Source organism: Ambystoma mexicanum, chromosome 1q, assembly GCF_040938575.1.
Source record: "Ambystoma mexicanum isolate Mex_15411 chromosome 1q, UKY_AmexF1_1, whole genome shotgun sequence".
NCBI classification, from domain to species: Eukaryota; Metazoa; Chordata; class Amphibia; order Caudata; family Ambystomatidae; genus Ambystoma; species Ambystoma mexicanum.
This window is the reverse complement of record NC_090922.1, coordinates 1,014,749,052-1,014,768,443: the sequence shown is the minus strand read 5'-3', so window position 1 is coordinate 1,014,768,443 and position 19,392 is coordinate 1,014,749,052. Positions and strand designations below refer to the sequence as shown.

The 19,392-nt window shown below is 48.1% G+C and overlaps 1 protein-coding gene across 4 annotated transcripts in view; it reads right to left on the bottom strand.

Annotated features, from left to right (window-relative positions):
* ODF2L (outer dense fiber of sperm tails 2 like) overlaps window positions 1-19,392 on the bottom strand; it is a 583,980-nt gene that overhangs the window by 278,903 nt on the left and 285,685 nt on the right. For all 4 annotated transcript variants that reach the window (XM_069641685.1, XM_069641688.1, XM_069641686.1 and 1 more), the window contains one exon: window positions 1,913-2,098. In XM_069641685.1, coding sequence (XP_069497786.1) covers window positions 1,913-2,098 — 186 coding nt within the window. The remainder of the gene's footprint in view (window positions 1-1,912; window positions 2,099-19,392) is intronic.

Sequence of the window (19,392 nt, the reverse complement as noted above, 5' to 3'; positions counted from 1 at the left end):
GCATCCCCATCTATGCTCCCCCCCTCTGCGGGTGCTGCTGCGGCGGCTCAGCAGTGTGTCCTGCTCGGCTGGCTGTGCGTCTCCAAGACATGTGGTCAGCCTGATTCTGGTGTGCTCAGCTCAATCATTCCACCACGGACGGACTAGGGATGCTTCCAACTCCCAGGCAGAGTCCACAGAAGATTCTTCGGTTCCTCTTCCTTTTTTCCGAATCTCGCAGTTCTTCCAGGCAGGGCTCAACTTCTCCTTCTGGAGTCCTCCTCTTATTTCTACTGTGGTTTCTCCAATGAGCATTCTCAAACCACTAGAAGGCTCATTGTTCTTGTCAGAAGTGCTCTTCATGGCTACGCATCCTCTCCTTGTACAGGTACCTATCTCATTACTCACCCTGAGATCTACTAGGTTCTTCTTCATCCCAGTAGTTTGCTCCTTTTGAACCTGACTGATACAGGGGACAACCAGATAGGGGTAGAATAGGGAAGGTTTTCTGGGGGTGTGCAATACTGCGTTCTCCCCAGATAGTCACCCCTAGTCTCATAGGCGGGGATCCCTCCCCATGAAATCCACCCGCCGAGTACCACTCCCAGGGAGACTATCATGTAGCGGTCTCATCTCCCTGGGAAGGGGATCCCCCTAGAAGAGAATGGACAACATCCAAGGATACGTCACAATGGTCTTTGCACAAGCAACGTGCAAATAAGTTGAGGACAACTGTCAGACACATATCCTTTGGAATGATGGCAGCTACAAAAAAAGTCCAAAGAGATGAAAGAAACAAGCAAAACACATCACAGTTAGTGAAAGCAGTCCATTTAAAAAAAGCCAAATGAGGTGAGGCACATCTCGTTTATTCAGGTATGCATGCACAGTAACATGTTGTGCACGACTTTGTAATAACAGTTTTCCGTTCCACCGCAAGGCAGCCAAATGATTAAGCCATAAATACACCAAATGACAATCCAATAGAACAGGGGTCTATAGAGCAGATTGTAGGGGTCAACATGTGGATCTCTGGGTGCTTTGGACTACAACTCCCCTTAGCCCTCTCCATTGATCTTGCTGACTAGGGTTGATGAGTTGTAGTCCATAACATCAAAAAAGCCAAAAGATGGCAGACCTCTGCTATAGAGACAAATGGAAGTAAACCTAGGTTTCTCATCAGGTCTGCAGGTGTCAACAAGTAGTTTGTACTCTGCTGGTGGGTTTGTGAGGGGATCCTGGCCTAGCCCATGTATTTGACTTCAGCTGCTAAGTAATTTCTCTGTCTGGGCCTTTACTAGGATGAGACTCCTGACAAGCTCACAAAATGCTCAGTCATCTGCTTCAGTTCGATCTACAAGGCCCAGCAGAGTGGCCATGGAACATTGACTTGGTTACAATAGCAGAAGCACAGAGACGTAGCACAAAAAGCTTCTGATGGGAAAGCACATATGCATGATCCATGCGGTCTAATGAAATGTAAAATGGTGGAAACTACAACTTACTGTTTTCTCATCATCCAGTTGAAAGCTTCCAAAAGCTGGTGAGATTAATGCATAAGAATGAAGACACTTGAGAATTTGAATGATATTAGTAGGCTAATTGACAAAAGCATCGCTCACTGTAGATTTCTTTACTGTATGGTCCGTCTATAATCTTGTGGAAATTGTTTCGGATCATAGGGCAAGTATTTGACATTCTTAAACAATCAGTTACCTATTCTGGAATAAAGGTTTGGTATTTAGCACAAACACCTGCTACACTTTGTAGTCAATTAACTGCAATCCTAAATTGAATATGTGAAGAAGTTTACCATTTTATTTAAAGCATGACAGGTGGATTCATTGCCTCAAAATACGATCAATCTTCAATAGTGTTAAATTTTTTAAACGGATAAATACAATTATAGATTTACAAGTACTGTACTACATACCTTTTCTCTAATCTGCGAAGTTACCATTCCTTTAGCTGCTTCTAAGTGGTGTGCTCTTTTTCTTAGAACTTTTATAGAATTCTTCAAGGCTTCCGTCTCATTTGAACTTTTTTTCTTTACAGCAACAATCTTGCGTTTAAGATCTTTAATTTCCAACTTCTGTCCAGAGAGCTTTGCTTTAAGATTCTGTGGTGAATTGAATAGGAATTTCAGCATTTGTTTTGATCATCTATTACATAATAAATACAAGAAGATCTGCCAATGTATTCATGTTTCCATTTTCTGGCATTTTATGGTAGCTGTTGTTATTTCTCCACAAAGAGACACAATTGTAGGATGTCGTATGCATTTTGCATTACATGAAAAGAATTCTCTTGTCAAATAATATTTCAAGCAAGCCTATGTTTCAGCTATACCAGAACACAATTTTTGAAATGGCAGAAGTTCTGTGGTCATTCTTGTCTTCCCAAAAGTAATCTGATTTAATACAAACCGGGCCGGAGGGATATTTTATAAAGAGCACAACAGGAGCACAGCAGGAGTGTACCATATTACCCATCTTGGAAAGACAATCTTCTATCAAGAAAATAATGTATATGGTTATATGAGATTTTAATTGTGTGTTTTTCTTAGTAAGGAAGGTGTTAACTTCCAATGCATATTATAGTCATAAAGAAAATGTTATACTTGGAAATGAATATGGTAAAATTTCAAAAAGGAACAGTTTCTGAAGTTAGTACAATTAAGTCATTTCCTTTTTTAAAAGAGCTTCTTTAACTACAATACATACATGTTTCTCTCCAGAAATCTCCCACCTTCCTGTAAAGGGTCACGCTCACATTAAAACCAATGATCTGGTTCTTCTGCAAGCAGCAACGCAATGTGTAAAGTTGTGCGCTGGCGAAATTCGAGGAGAACACACGCAATAATAATTTATGTTAAGTACCAAGTCTGCTACCCACCTCGGTGGATGCCTTTATCGCTACTGCTCTTACTATACTTTTAACCATAAAAAAATACAGCACCACCTTCAAGATGTGTTTTTTCTCTGGACAGAGTCTTTCACTTCCTATGATAGTTACAAGCAGGGCTCCAGATAAGATTTAACACCATACATGTGGAAGTTTCTGTTCAAATGATTTTTCAACGAGTAAAAAATAATTTGCATTGCCAATCGAGGTACTTTAAAGGTGAGAAGAAATATACTTAGATCAGATACCTTATCATAATCTATACCTATTTCCGCCTAATAATTCCGGCCTAACCAAAGAAGCCTTTTTCCATTAAAGTTTCTCTTCAGTTCAGGAAAAGTTATTAGTGCTACTTCCTGTGCCACTGATCCAGAAATATCAGTGGAACTTTATTGGTGGATGCATGAGGTAGACTCATGTGTCCATTGTTTCATATTTTTTTATGAACATAGTTCTTTTTTTGTTAAGACTATTTGCCAGTTTTTAGGTATTAAAAGGGGCTGGTACTTGCTGATCTATAGGGCTGGTTATGAGTTAGTTGTGCCACTGCTCTTCTCTGAGGTCAATGTGATGTTAATGAGAAGTAGTGACACAGGAATTCTGATTACCATTCCCTGGTGCAGCAATTTTAATGCATTTATTTTCCTGACACAAAGGAGAAACATGTTCTACTATCCCTTGTATCACCTCGGAGGGAGGGTTTGCATGTGAATCCATGCCAGACCCATGCTGGAGAACAATAGTTACAGGTAAGTAACGTGTTCCTTCTCCAGCATGGCGTCTGGCATGGATTCACATGCTCATGAATAACGAATACACAGCAGTACCACATTACACAACCACGGGAGGTGGCAAGGCTCAACAGAAGCAATTAACTCTTACCTCGGGAACAGACTCGCCTTAAGCAAACAGGTGCATAACACTGCTTGGCCGACTCTGGACTCCTCCGTGGAATCCCTGTCGATGCAGTAGAACCTCGTGAAAGTGTGTGTGGACCTCCACGTAACAGCCCACCTCCACGTAACAGCTCTGTAGATGTCCAGCAGGGGCACACCAGACGGGAACTCTGTCGTCGCAGCGATCGCTCTGGTGGAGTGGGCTCTCGGACGGACTGGCAGCAGTTGGTTCGCCAACCAGTGACAATGCATGATGCAGCCAGAGAGCCACCTTGAAATGGAAGCCTTGGACAAGGCCTTCCCATGGTTCACAGGACCAAAGTACCTTTCATGCGCGCGTCACATAGAACTTCAAGGCACGTGTAACGTCCAGCAACAGGTAACACCAAAAGCTCATTGAGGTGGAATTCCGACAGAACCTTCGTCATGAAAGAGTGGTGTGTCCGCAGCACCACTCTCGATTCGTGGAAAGTCAGGTATGGTTGCTTGCAGGATAGGGCCTGGATCTCAGCCACCCTCCTGGCAGAGGTGATGGCCACAAGGAAAGCCGTTTTCCACGAGGGGAACTTGAGTGGGGCCTGATGTATAGGCTGAAGGCCCCCCCCCCCCCCATCAGTTTTGTCAGAACCAAGTTGAGTTCCCACGGTGGGGCAGGAGCCTTCACCGGCAGGAAAGATAGAAAAAGTCCTTTGAGAAATTCCTTGGAGACCACAGTGAAGATCTTCCTGGAGACCTGGTGTAGCGGGAGATAGCACATGCTTCTATCAAGGTGCATCTGGTGGCTAAGCAGGCCTTGGCTAAATAGAACATGTATGGTAGAATTTGCAGGGCTGTCGCCTTCAGCGGGGTAATCTTCTGTGACTGGCAGCATATAGCAAAATGCTTCCACTTGTGACCATAGCACTTCAAAGTCGGCGACGCCCTGGCCTTGGCAAGGATTTCTCTGCAGTCCGCAGGCAACTAGTATCCACCAAACTCTAGGGCTACAGGAGCCAAGCCCTCAGGTTCACCGATCCTGGGCTGTGAAGCAGGATTGCTCTCCTTCTCTGGTGAGAAAATCCGGAACCACCAGCAGCTTGACTGGGGGTGAGACCGCCAGAGGCCAAACGGGCACTGGAAGGGGAAGATCTTTCCCTGTCAAGGCGGCCAAATATTGGAATGGGTTACCAGTGACCCTGAGACAAGAAGGGAATTACCTCAGTTTCAGGAAGGCTCTGAAAACGTTCTTATTCCAATAGTTTCAAAGTATCACAGTGTCTCCACAGCGTTGAGGAGACACTATAAACCCCCGAGAGTCCTCTACTGTGATTTGAACTTCTCTGCGCTCCCCGTGCCCTGATGCCTGCGGGTTTATGGCGTGTTATAAGCACAAAGACATCGACATAGACTGAGAAGGTCCGGGTACCAAATAGGTCTCGGCCATGCCGGGGCGATAAGGATCCTCCTGCATTGCAATTCTGAGTGTGTTGATGATTAGTAGCTAGAGAGGCAACAGAGGAAATGCATGGAAGGAGAATGCATCCCCTATGCTTCTCGGTTGGTGGAGTCTCCTGGCAAACTTCTGGCCCCACTTGAGGAAGATGCAGTCCACCTGGTCCTGCCGTAGTTCCCACTCGTGGCAGAAACGCAACTCCCTGCTGAGGGAATCTGCAATGATATTCTTGACTCCTGCTAGGTGAAGAGGAACGAGGAACATTTCTCGTCTGACGACCCAGCGCCACAAGTCCTGCACTTCCTTGGAGACCGCTGGGGATCGAGTGCCTCCTCTTTCCTGATGTAGAACATTGTGGTGGTGTTGTGCGTGAAGATCCTCACCACCTTGCCCTTTAGAGATGGAAGTAACGATTTGAGGGTCCAGAACACTGCCCGTAGCTCCAGGATGTTTATATGGAGATCCTTCTCCTCCCACAACCCCAGGCCTCTGGCATGCAGATGTCCTGTGTGGGCTCCGCAGCCTTGCAGTGAAGTGTCTGGTGACCCTTTCCTGGTATGGAGGGTTTTGAAACCCTGTGCCCCGGGCGATGTTGGAGCAAATGCCCCACCACCCTATCGGCCGATGGAGCTCCTTGTTGAGCGGGATCTTTTCTGTGAAGTTTCTGGACACCTGTATCCCGTGAGCATACAGACCTGAAGAGGTTGCATCTGTAACCTGCAGAGCCGGAAGAGGTAGATGCAGGACGACATCATGCCGAGCAACGACTTGATGGTTCTCACTGTGGCGGTCTTCATCGACAACAGCACCTGCACCTTCCCTTGAATGGCTGCTGCCCTTTCCTCTGAGGCTGACGCCAGGCAGAACACCATATTGAATCTGGCTCCTAGAAACAGCGCGTTCTGCGATGTTGTCAACCAGGACTTTGGATAGTTGATGGAGAATCCCAGATCAGTCAGTAGCTGGACGATCGCCTCCGTGTGTCCAACAGCCAACTCTCACAAGTGGGGATGGATGAACCAGTCGTCGAGGTACGGGTATATGTGTATACCCTGCAGATGTAGATGGGCCGGCACCGGTGCCAGGCACTTCATGAACACTCGGGGGACCTTGAACTGGTAGTGCTGGCCCTTCACTACAAAACACAGAAAACTTTTATGTGCCTTGTGAATGGGGAAGTGGAAATAGCCATCCTCCAGGTCCAGCAACGTCAGGAAGTCTCCGTCCACCACTTGGCCCGAGCACCTGCTGCAACATGACTGTCAGGGTTGCACACCGATACCTGGCGCAGGAGTGGATGTACCAACTACCCCCACACTGGTCTTGATACCTGCAAGACGAAGCTTACGCAGGCCTTCGCGACCAGGGCAGGGAAAGAGGGTTAGGGTCTCGTTGATTGGATAGGTTGGGGGATTGTGGGAAAACCGGGAAAAGGAGTAGGGCGAGGTAATGGGTAGGTAGAGGGAAATTGGGTGAGGTTCAACTGCTGCACACCTTCATTGTCATAACACACCACATGATAATTCCTGCAGAGTCTGCAGGCTAGACCACTCAGTACACTTTCTGAAGTGTGAATCACATAAGCAACATTTGACCCCTTTGAGCGGTTCAATTGGCAGTGGGTAACCACTGTCACAGGTAAACTAGCATGCAACACTTAGCTTGGGTTCATTGTCCGGTCCGAGTGCTCGGTCCTTGGGAAGCTGTCAGTCTGTGCTGCGTCTCCGAAAACGGTGTGGACTGGTCACGTCTTCCGCTACAAAGAAAAGGTATGTGTTATTCCAGGTCACACATACGCACGGTCATTCACTCCATGCCGCATTCATACTTTCTTCCCCAGGCGCCTAACAGGTCGTTAGAAACGCGTCAGCGCGAGCTTCGCCGCGCGTGGCTTGGGGCGTGGGTAAACTTCGCCGCGCGTGGCTTGGGGCGCGGGTATTCTCCTTTTTATGGTGCCAATGTTGCGCTCCTCATTCCTGCATGACTCGCGCTGCTAAACACTTTTGTCCCCGGGCCTGTACTTATCTCGTATGCCGGCGCAGGGGCGAGCGTTATGGACTGGGAGACTGTGCCCCCTGCGCTTCCCAAAACTCTCTCTACGGGCTCTCTTAGGATAGAGTATTGCGTGGCTTGGGTTCCCCGGATATGCGTCCCACACTTATCTGAGTTTCGGCGAGGGGCCAGACTCTCAATCAGGCGGGGCGGGGCCCCTCGCACGGGTTTTCCTACGGAGCTCGGTGTCTCACGTCCTCCTCCACAGCGATCTCGAGCACAAGCCCCGTGTCGGTGTTCTCGCGCATGCGCGTTGGGGCGTACCACGCCCGATCTGCTTCCTGATTGGCTGTCTGTGCGCGAGGCATGCTGGGAAGTGTAGTCTCGATGCACTTGCAACGCCTGCAGCCTACAGGGAGGACAAAGCAGTCTCCTGTATGGCAGCACCCTTCCCCATCCCACCTGAACACCACACACATTCACTACACGTGGCCCATAGTGCAGGACACCCACCAGTTTCTTCACTACAGGTGCCACCGCATGCCTTGCTGCATGCTTTTTGCGTGCCCCCCCAGGTCTGCCCCTGACAATGACCATCCTGAACTCTGGAACTTGGGTTTAGGATGGGCCTCCAGCCCCCGGTCTTCTTTCTGACCAGAAAAGTATCTGGAATAGACTCTGGAGCCCCAGACCCATTGGGGAACTAGCTCTATCGCCCCTTTACGCAGCATTGCCCTTACCTCTTTGAGGAGCTGAGGAATGTGCTGCTCCCGATGGGTAACCGAAGGGATCCACGGACACCTGCGTTGAAACTTCAGGGTGTGTCCCTGGGCGAGAGAGTCCAACACCCATCTGTCGGTGGTGATCCTCTTCCACTCGCTGATGAACCTCGGCAGCTGGCCGCCCACCATGGTGCATGCGTGGGGGCCTGGCATCCCAGCCAGTTCAGGCCTTTTTCAGAGCCAATGTCATGCTCTGCGGGCGACGGCGATGGTGTCCTCCACTACAGTATACCTGGGAACAGCCTCTGTAGGCTTCCTGTGTTATGGATCTGGAAGGCTGATGGTACGAAGAGGAGAAACCTTTGGAAGACCTGCTCGACTTTCTCATGGAGGAACAAAAATTAGAGTGCTGCTGCTGGAGAGTCCCTAATGAACGGCCGTCTGTGTATCCACCTTGATGGCTTGGATGGACTCGTCGACGACCTTCCCAAACAAGTTTTCTCCATTGAAGGGCATGTCCAACACCTTCACCTGGACTTCCTGCTGGAAAATTTGTGGCCGTCACCCAGCCTTGCCGACAAAGGCAGACACCGTTCCCCATCTGCCGGAACCCCATGTTGGTGACGTCCAAGGCCACTGTAATTACATGATCAGACACAACTTTCCCCTACTGGAAAAGAGTGATTGCCTCCATCCTCTTATCGTCTGGGAGGAACTGCAGAACCTGACCCAGCTTGTACCACAGCTCCCTGTCATACCTGGCTAGGATCGCCAGTGCACTGGCCACCTTGACCGTGGACGCTGCAGTGTAAATCACCTTCCTTCCCATGTCGTCCAGCTTCTTCCCCTCGCTTTCCGGAAGGACTGAAGATGACACTGGAATCTACCACTCCGGAGGAGCAGGAGCTCCTATCTCCACTGCAGGAGCATTGCTACCCCTAGGAGAAGAAGCTGGAGCTTCCTCCTACCCTGAAGTAAGCCCGTGGGCTTAATCAACCGCACTGGAAGTTCGCTGTATATTTCACTGAAAAGCGCTGTTCTTTGCACATTAACTTCCACATGCTGAAATTACATCTACCTGCTCTCTGATATCCACGTTTGCTTCATCCGTTGATGCGCCCCCATAAAAGGATGCACGTGGGCATCTACTGTAAGATGGCCGTCCAGTAGCACCAAGCTTCCATCTCTGCCTCACTTCCACCCGGCCCCGTCGACTGCGACCATTGGTCTCTCTTGCCCATTAGAGAGCCAATTTATTATTATTTATTCGTATTTGTAGAGCGTGCAACAGCGCAAAGGCATCGTGGCGCTTGTTACAGTGAGTGATCAGAGCTTAGTTACATAGAACAGCAGACAGGCATACATATTGTACAATTAGTACAGAACAGTTTGTAAAGCACATGGAAATGGTGGACGCTTACAAGTGGTGGGAAAGTAGAGCACGGTTAGTTAAAGAGAGCAGTTTTAAGTTTTTTTTCGAAAGGCAGGGAGAGAAGTTTCTGCTCTGAGGCCAGTGTGAACCGCATTCCAGAGCTTGGGGTATAGATATGGGAAGCCTATTCCTCCTGCTTTGGCTCTGTTGATGCGAGGTACGGGTCATTTGGTTGGTGTAGCATGTTCTGGTAGGCCTTATTGAGATAGATCTGGATATTGTGTCTGAAAAGAAGGACGGTGCTGTAAGGTTAATGCATTTGTGTGTGGACGTGAGAATTTTGAATGTGATACAGTCCTTGACTGGGAGCCAGTGAACAGTTTTTCTTGCTTGCGAGATGTGGTCTCTTTTCTGTATGCTTAAGGCTGCTCTTAGTGAGTTATTTTGGGTGATTTTGAGTCTGTTTATGTTTTTTATGGAGGTGCCGTATAGGAGTGCATTGCAGTAATCAAGCTTGGCCCCTATGGTGGCTCTGACTATTGAGAGACAGTTGTCCTTTGTTAGGTAAGGTTTTATGGAGTTAATGAGTTTGGTACTTAGGGCGGAGGCAGAGACAATAGAGCGGACTTGTTTGTTCATGGACAGTGTAGCATCAATGTGGACACCTAAAGTCTTAACAGAGTATAGGACTGGGATGATGCAGTTGTCAATGTTGAAGTTGGAATAGAGACAGTCTAGTTTGGTTAGAGTGTATTTTTGGCCAAGAATAAGAATCTCAATCTTGTTCCCGTTGAGACATAGGCCATTTGTGGCCATCCAGGCTTGGATAGTGGAGTAGATTTGCCGTACGGCTGTGATGTCTTGGTGATATGAGCCTGTTAGAGGAAGGAGCACTTGGCTATTATCAGTATAGTTTGTGTATGCGATCCCAAGTGCATCAAGTTTATCAAAAAGGGGCTTTGTGAAGAGATTGTAAAGCGTTGGGGCAGTACAAGATCCCTGTGGGACACCACTGTGAATGATGGTGGGGGCTGCATTTGCTATGTTTTAGAAGACTTTCATTGCTTTGCCTTCTATGAAAGAGGTGATCCAGGAAGCTGCTTGGTCGGAAAAGTGTGCAGCATGTGTGAGGTGTGCAGTGAGGGTTTTGTAATCCACAAGATTGAACGCCGCTGAGAGGTCTAGGAGGAGGAAGACGGCGGGCTTGCCTTTGTCCAAGATTTGCGTGATTTTATTTTTTAGGTCTAACAGGGCAGTTTCTGTTCCGTGCCCTTTGCGAAATCCAGACTGTCTTTTTCCTACGGTGGAGTTGGTTTCTAGGTAATGTTGGATCTGGCTGTGAGTGGCATTGTCTAATATTTTAAGAAGAAACAGGACGGTTGTTATGGGCCGGTAGTTGTTAGGCTGGGAGGGGTCTAGTGTTGGCTTTTTTAAAAGAGGACGCACCCACGTCTCTGAGGCTGTCGGGGACAATACCGGATTTAGATGAGGAGTTGATGAAGGCGGTCAGCAGTGGAGTAAGTGGCTCGGCACACTCCTTAATGATCTTGGGGGGGCATACATCACCCTTACATTGCGATGGTTTGAGGTGTTTGAGGATGTCTATGATTTCTGCTTCTGGGATGTCTTTAAATGCAAATTTAGTGACGTTGATAGATTTGTGTTTGGGCAGGGTCTGTATTGGCTGGTTCTGGTTCTCTAGGGCTTTATAATGGTCTAGAATTTTGTTTTGTAGAAGGTCTATTTTTTTAGCATAGCCGCTTGTATGCGAGTGCACCATGCTTCATCTTTAAAGATTTCATCCGTGCAGATAGAAGGATCTGTGAGTTAATCAAAGATGGTAAAGAGTTCTTTGGATTGGGAGTTGGTGTCGGATATTCAGCGATTATATACTTTGGATTTGGCAGTGAAAATGTCGTCTTTGTACTTTTTGGCAATTGTTTTGAAATTTTCTTTAGCGGTGCCACAGGGGTTAGCCTACCATCCTGCATTGCGGTATTGCCCCTACATTGCTGTACTCATGACTCATGCTATTAGGTAAAGCCTCTACTAGCCCGTTCCTGCTCCCTACTGCTTCATCTCTTAGTGTCTATATGCGCCTGCCTACACCTGCCTTGCATGTACCCCTAATTGCTACCTCACGGCACTATCCGCTGAGCGTACTCCTAAATCCAGGCACTGTCCCATTGCAACTTAGCCCTAGTGTGTTGCAGACCTGCATTGTGTAGCCGTGCGCCCAGACCATGATCACCTGGCTTACACTCACCATGTTCCCTTTCTGCATCATGCCGGACAATGTACACTGTACTGGCAACATCCTCATAACCGTCAACAACGGCCTAGCCAATCTTGGCTGTCCTAGGCACTACCCGATCCCCTGCCCCACGCCCCTCCTACCCGCCCAGCTGCCTTTTCCACCTAACCACCACTCTCACCTTACTCCAGCCGGAGATAACAGCTCCCCAGCCATCGTGACCCCTAACAAAACTCTGATTCACTGTACATTCAGTGCTCCATCTCTCACTGTGCTCCCCATACTGAAATTTCCAGAACCCCCACGCTCTACCATCCCAGACATCACTGCCCGTAACAACAGACTAGGCACTAGGCTGCCCCTCACAAATAGCATCCCCCCTGCCAAATTTAACACCAAAACCTCAAAGAAACCAAAGACCCCCCAAAGAGCCCGCCCCACTTTCCTTAAAAGGAGCCCTACTCAATGCCAGCTCCCTGGCTGCACACCCCACAGAAATTGCTGACACCATTCTAACCCATTATCTTGACTTCCTTGCCCTAACGGAAACATGGCTACACGAGGCCTCAGGACCACACTTATCGCTAGCCATTCCTGTCAACTACTCCATCCTTAGAGCTGACAGACCTAATGGCAAGGGAGGAGGCATATCATTCATCTCCAAAACACCACTAGGCTGCAGACTAGTCACCACCCTATCTCTTAAATCATGTGAGTTACTCACAATCAAGCTACAAACATCCCCCACAAGTACGATCACACCGCACTTTATATACAGACCCCCAGGCCCTCCTGGAACCTTCGAAAAAGACATTACAGCGCTCATCACTGAAAACTCCAAGCCACTAGCACAAATTATTATCCTTGGCGACTTCAATCTAGGCTACAATGACCCCAAGGACGCACCAGCTGCATCCTTAGCAAACGCCCTAACTGAGCATGGACTTGCTCAACTCAGTATCACACCGACTCACCAGAAAGGCAGAATTGTCGACTGGGTAGCAACTCTTAACTGCAACACCACCTGTAAGGACCCCCAACCTCTAACATGGACGGATCACTACCTTATCCCACTTGAAATTCACTTCAACCAGTCCACGCCTAAGAAATACCCCCTGCACCAGCTTGCCCAACCAGAAACAAACGCAACATCACTGCCGAAGCACTATTACCTCTGGTCCTACCTACCCTTAACGCTCTACCGGACAATGCTGACCTTAACCTCCTAGTTGACACCTTCAACAATTCCATGGCTACCGCCATCGATACCATTGCCCCTTTGAAACTACGCAAAAGTAAACCAATAAACCACTTGAATTCGTGGTACACTCCCGAACTCAAAATACTCAGGAAAAACAAAGCTAAACTAGAACTACTATGGAAAACCAACCCATCACCTGTAAACAAATCCAATTTAAATAACACCTCCGCACTATACAAAAGTGAGATTATTCGCACCAAAAAAGATGCCTATAACGTAAGGATTAACCAGGCAGGTTCTTCCACCAAAGAATTATTTAAAATTCTAAAGGAGCTAGAAAACCCTAATCCCCTCCCAGACAACTGCTCAAAAGACAAACCCTGGTGCACTAGCATCCAGAATGCCCTCAACAATAAAATCACAGGGCTCTAGACCAAAATTGAGGACAAACGTCAACAACTCTTCAGCAACAAAACCACTAACCTTCGCTTAGGCCCACCAACACCGATCAAACCCAATATAGGCTTCACCTTTAAGAAATTAACTATCCTAGAAGTCCAAAAAATCATTACTTCCCTAAAACCTTCTAATTGCAAAGGGGACAGCTGCCCCGCCCAAATAATAAAAGACGCTGCCAGAGACCTCTCCCCTTTTATCACTAAGCTAATCAACCTGTCATTTGCGAACAACTCTGTCCCCAACAACCTAAAACAATCTTGGGTGCTCCTAAAAAAAACAATCCCTAGACCCAGCCATACCAACCAACTATAGACCCATCACCACTGTCCCTTTTCTGCTAAAAACTCTGGACAGAGTTGCCTACATCCAGATTCAGGAGAACCTGGAATCTAATCAACTGCTTGGGATACGTCAATCTGGCTTCAGACCTCAACATGGAACTGAAACCGCTCTGGTTGACCTCAAAAGCCAGATTGACGAAATCAAAGACAAAGGCAATGCAGCAATCCTACTGCTCTTAGACCTCTCGGCGGCCTTCGATTTAGTCGACCACGAAATCCTATGCAACCACCTATCTATCGCAGCCCACTTCTCCTTCTCCTTCTCCGCCTGGATACAATCCTTCCTGGCGAATAGAACCATGTGAGTCTTCTCAACTACAGCCTCTGCTGACCCCATCCCCATTACCTGTGGAGTCCCTCAAGGCTCCTGTGTCTCCCCCACCCTGTACAATATATTTACAAAGCCCCTATTCGACAAACTGGACCGTCTGGGTGTCACCTACACCAACTATGCAGATGACACCCAGATCCTCCTCACCATCTCAGGCAACTACAACGCGGACGTCACCCGGATCAACGAAATCTTCTCCATCATTCAGTCATGGATGGCCACCCACGGACTCTACCTGAATGATGAGAAGGCGGAGCTTCTCCTGGTCGGCTCTCCCCATAACCTGTCTAAACTCAGTCCTAGCTACAAGAATATTATCATAGACGGTAACACCATCCCTATTGCTAAAGGTGTGAAAACCTTAGGCTTTCACCTCGATGCCAACACCAACCTCTCCAAACAAATCAACTCAACTGCCTCGGCCACTGCCTATACGGGCAAGCTAATCAGGGCTAGCAGATCCTTCCTATCCCCCGACAGCTGCCTCACTCTGGCCAGAGCACTCATTCAATCCAAACTAGACTATTGCAACAGCCTGTACTTAGGAGCCAACCTATCCGTAACTAACAAACTCCAGGTTCTCCAGAACAATGCTCTGCGTGCAGCACTGAACATCTCAAGGCGTGCGCATATCTCCACTACCAGGAAAGCGTGTAAATGTCTCTCCATACAGCAAAAAATCGACCTCAAAACTATCTGCCTCACCTACAAGGCCTTAAACAACCTAGCCCCACCATACCTCTCTAACAAATTAACTTTAAAACCCACATCCGGAACCACCAGATCTTCCAACTCCCTATGCCTGTTAGTGCCCAGATTTGCCTTAAAAAGAGCAGGAGGTGCCAGCTTCACTGTACTAGCCTCCCAACTCTGGAACACCCTACCACTCAACATTAAAACCACCAAGTCCTTCCCTATCTTTAGGAAACTTGTTATAGGCTGGTTACTGAACAAAGAGTAGCTTTTTAACCTCATCTCTAAACTCTAACAGCCGTAACCATACCTGTATTATACGTAAATTGCTGTACGTTGTAAAACTCTTTGATGTACTTTGTAACTGCAAATGCTCTTTGTAACTTGATGTACTCTGTAACTGTAAATGCTTATCTTATGCCTGTAACCGATTCCTTAAGCGCCCTTCTACCCACGGGTCCGGAGCGCTCTACAAATAAATAAACAAACAAACAATCTTTAAGCGCCACGCAATTGTTGTTACATAACGTTTGGAGCTCTTCTGTGAACCAAGAGTTTGAGTGCAATTACTTTTTTTCCTTCTTGTTTTCTAGTGGGGCAATGGTGTTGACTGCAAGAGTAATGGTGTCCTTAAATATATTCGCCAAGATGTTTGGGTCTTGCGAGAAAGGAGGTGCTAGGCACGGGAGGTCAAGATAGGGTCGGAGGTTATCACAGTTAGCTTTTTTGCGCTTCTTGCTAGAGTTGCAGGTGCATGTGTGGTAGTTTTAGTACTTGGGGCAGTGGGGATGGTGAATTGTATACAATTATGGTCTGTTCATGTATAGACATTGTTAGAAGTGATGGTGGAGTCACAATTGTGGTCGACTACCCAGTCAAGGGTGCAGCCTTTGGCGTGAGTAGGGGTCATAATCTTCTGGGAGAAACCCAGATCTGTGAGGTCCTTGGTGAAAGAGGTAGTGGCTTTATCATTGGGGTCATTGAATCCTAGGTTGAGGTCGCCTAGGAGTAGGGTTTTAGTGTTTTTTAAAATATTTTCACTGAGTAAATGGGTGACATGTCCTTGAAAGTCTGCCGGGAGTCCTGGGGGCCGGTAAATGACATGAATATTTATGGTGCTTTTGGGTGAAAGTGACAGTTTGGCCGATAAGATGTCTGCATTACCCTCCCAATGATGGGGTATGGGCCTAAAACGTAGGGCATCTTTGAAAATCAGAGCTACCCCCGCTCCTATTTTAGCGGGTCTATCCCGTCTGCTGATAGAGTAACCTACGGGTAGGAATAAAGTGATGGTCGGGCCAGATGCCTCGTGTAGCCAAGTTTCAGTGATGGCTATTATATCTAGGTCATGGTTTAAGATAAGGTCATTTACTTCAAGAGCATGGGCGGTAAGCGAGCGGACACTGGGCAGGGTGCATTTGTAGTGCGGTGCAGGGTTATTTCTGTTTGGTTGCGACTGTTTGGCTGGTGTGGAATTATATGTTTTAATAGGGTTGAGTGCAGGCTTAATGTTGGGTGGCAGCGTAGTACTGGAATTAGGGGTGTGCAAGCTAAGGTGACGAGTGTTAGGTCTAATAGAGGTACGAGTTACTAGTGTAAGGTTTCTGTGTGTTGCATGTGTAGGAAGGGTGGTGATGTGAATGGGCAGAGTGCGTGTTCTGAGTCTGAGGAGTCTGGAGTGGCAATTGGGTGTGTGCGTGAGTGCATGCATAGTATATTGAGAGGGATGGTCGGGCATGAGAATGTTGGTCATGGTGCGATTAGTTAGACTAAAGGAGTTTGGACATTTGAAGGGATACATCCTGGCATAAAGCAGTATGATATTAAGCATGAGTAATGTGCCTAGCATGCTAAGATAGTGGAGCGTGGTACACATACTGAGCAGGAGATCAGGGTACAGTGAACATTTAAGCTAATTCAAAACATGCTTAGCTAGTGACGCTTGGGCTATTTCAAAACACGTTTCACAAATTACAATTGGGCTATTTCAGACAAGCATAGCTAATAAGAGATAGGCTATTCCAGAATACGTTTGGCAATGACACATGGACTATTTCCAGACACGCTTAGCTAAATACAGGTTAAAGGTGGCAGCTCTGTGATGCTGGAAATGCATCAGAGGGACAGGGCCTCTGAATCCTTGTCCTTTACTGCTTTTTATCGTGTGTTCTGTCGTGTTTTCTGCCCAGGTGTCCATGTGGGACTCCTGGCAGTGCAGCTCTCTCTTTTGGTTTGGTGAACAGACCCATGGGATACCCTTATGGCACCCATGGGTAGGGGTACAACCCTGTGCCCCTAGTGTATGTTTTTGGGCACCTGTGGGTGGACCACAGAGCAGGGTATGGGCTGGTGGCAGCTCCATGCTGAATTTTGACAGGTGCTCTGGGTGTCCTCCATTTTGGGATACCCAGGCCCTGCCATTGGGATCAGTTGATTCCTGATAGGAAACAAGATGTCCCCTGTGGCCTCTTGCTTTCTATTGCCTGTTACCTTGTTTTCCCAAAGTCCTGGGAAGCCCTGACTCTGTCCATTCCCCCTGACTGGCTGTTGGGTGGAAGTTCCATATATGGTGTTGTTGTGAAGGCCCAGCTAGACTGACTGGAGCCTTCCCAGTGACTGTATGTTGTGGGTACCTCCTGTGGGTGGGACCTGGGTGAATGACCAATATACACTCCTTGTTGTGGTTGTCTGGTTTCTGGCATGAGAGACAAAGACTGAGACAGCCCTGCCCGAAACTGGCCTGAATGCAGTGTGTAGTGTTGAATGGCTGGGTACTTGTCCCAATCCACATACCTTGTTGTGAGTGTCTGAAAGGGAGGAGTGTGGCCTGAATGCACTGTGTGCCTGATTGGCTGACTGACTGCATGAATGCCCTTCTGTATGATTGGCTGCTGAGTGTGTGCCAGCAGTGTGGATGAGAGACAGAATAGTATATCTGGGGACCTCTCACCACTGGTAATTGTTCGGAAGCGTTCTGGAGTTGAGTCTCCACTCTAAGAGTAACTGGAACTGCTGATCCTCGACGTCCAGCTGGAAGAAGAAGACTTGCTGTTGCATTTGCTTCGACCGATCCGAAGGCTGCCGAAATCGTCGAGGACTGACCCGAGAGAGGACCTGGTAAGGCGCCCTCTTCCCTTGCTCCGAGGGACCATCGAGCACCACTCCACCTTCACCGAAGCGCCCTGGAGGTCAGACCCTCGAAAGGCTGCCGACCCGAGACGGGACCGCCGAGGAGATCGAAGTGAAGCACCCGGACATCGCCGCCGTCGAAGTCCATTGCCGTCGACCAGGGTTCGCAGGTTTGTGTAACCGCTGGAGGCCCATCGAAGTTGTGTTGCCCCGCCGTGGGAACCACTTGACGCCGTGCCGCCGACGACCGGAGCCGTCCGCTCCTTGCCTAAGAACATTTGAATCGAAGGACTCCCTCGTCCGCACCGTCGACCGATTTATCCTGCCGGAGAAAGTCGAGGACGACCAACGCGCCGAGGAGAAACCTACCGGTGGGTTTCCCGCCACCCGAAGACCACCAAGACTCGAACGGCTCGACGACCTTGCTGGGCCTCCGTTTCCACAATCTTTGCGGTCCAGAAATATTGTCACCGAGGTGCCCCGCACGCCTCTGCCTTGCAGGACGCCGACGCTCCGACGCCGAAGAGCACCGCTCGGACGAAGCTGCCGCCTCATCGACGCCGTTCTACCCTGTTTGTTGTCGGACGTTCGACGCCCCGCGTCTCCCGCTTGAAAGGGAAGGCATTCAAGAAGGGCCGTCGATTTCCCGACGCCGAACGCCGAGTTCATCGACGGACGTTCGACGCCCCGTGTCTCCCGCTTGAAAGGGAAGGCATTCAAGAAGGGCCATCGATTCCCTGCCGCCGAACGCCGAGTTCCTTGACGCTTCTCGACGCCTCTCGACGATCCGTGACTCCCGCTTGAAAGGGGGTTGCTCAAGAAGGATCTGTCGACGCCTCTTCGAAGAACTCGACTCCACCAGGTACATTGGGGGGGTAAAAACATTATAGGAGGGAATAAGACTTGCAGAATAATATATGGACTGGGCTTGTGCTATATCTTTATTTTACAGGTTGCCCAGGTGGGGGGATCTCCACACAGAACTGTGTCTAGTGGTAGGGGCCAGTATTCTGCCTATTGCTCAACCATCTTATTTTCTCTCCTCTATCTATTGCTGGTTTCACTCTATTGATCTGTGTGACATTGTTACAGTATTGTTGATGCACTTTAATGAGATCTAATACAAAGGGTGGTACCACTTTAGAATTGTATATATTTGCCATTGTTGATTTTCCTGAGTACAAAGTGAGTTATTATGATAAGTGTACATAACCTTGAATATTGATTATATAAAGACTGTGTTCTAACCAATACAGTGTGTGGACATTCCTTTGTGGGGGCTTGGGGACTACACTGTACTTAAGAACCAGCCTGCATCACCTCCTGAGAAGCTAGGCCTTGATTGCTCGTCCATTGCTACCGTAATAGAGAATCTTGGCTGGGGTCTTCTGTGCCTCTCTTCTACCATATAGAGAGCAGAAGTACAGACACCCCCCACCGGTCCTTTACAAGCTCTGAGAAGAAACTATAGATAACGCTAATGTGAGTACCGAAGCAGGGCCGGACGCGGCATCGCAGCTACTTTACATTCCGTACATAGTAAGGTAACAGAAGGTTTATTTGTTGGTCTAATGGTAAAAACCTGATTGGATTGTCCGTTAGAAATGCTGTTTTGTGGAAATACAGTATTTGGTGCCTATAGCATTATGCAATTCTATAGAGCGTATGTATGCGTCTGGCACTACAA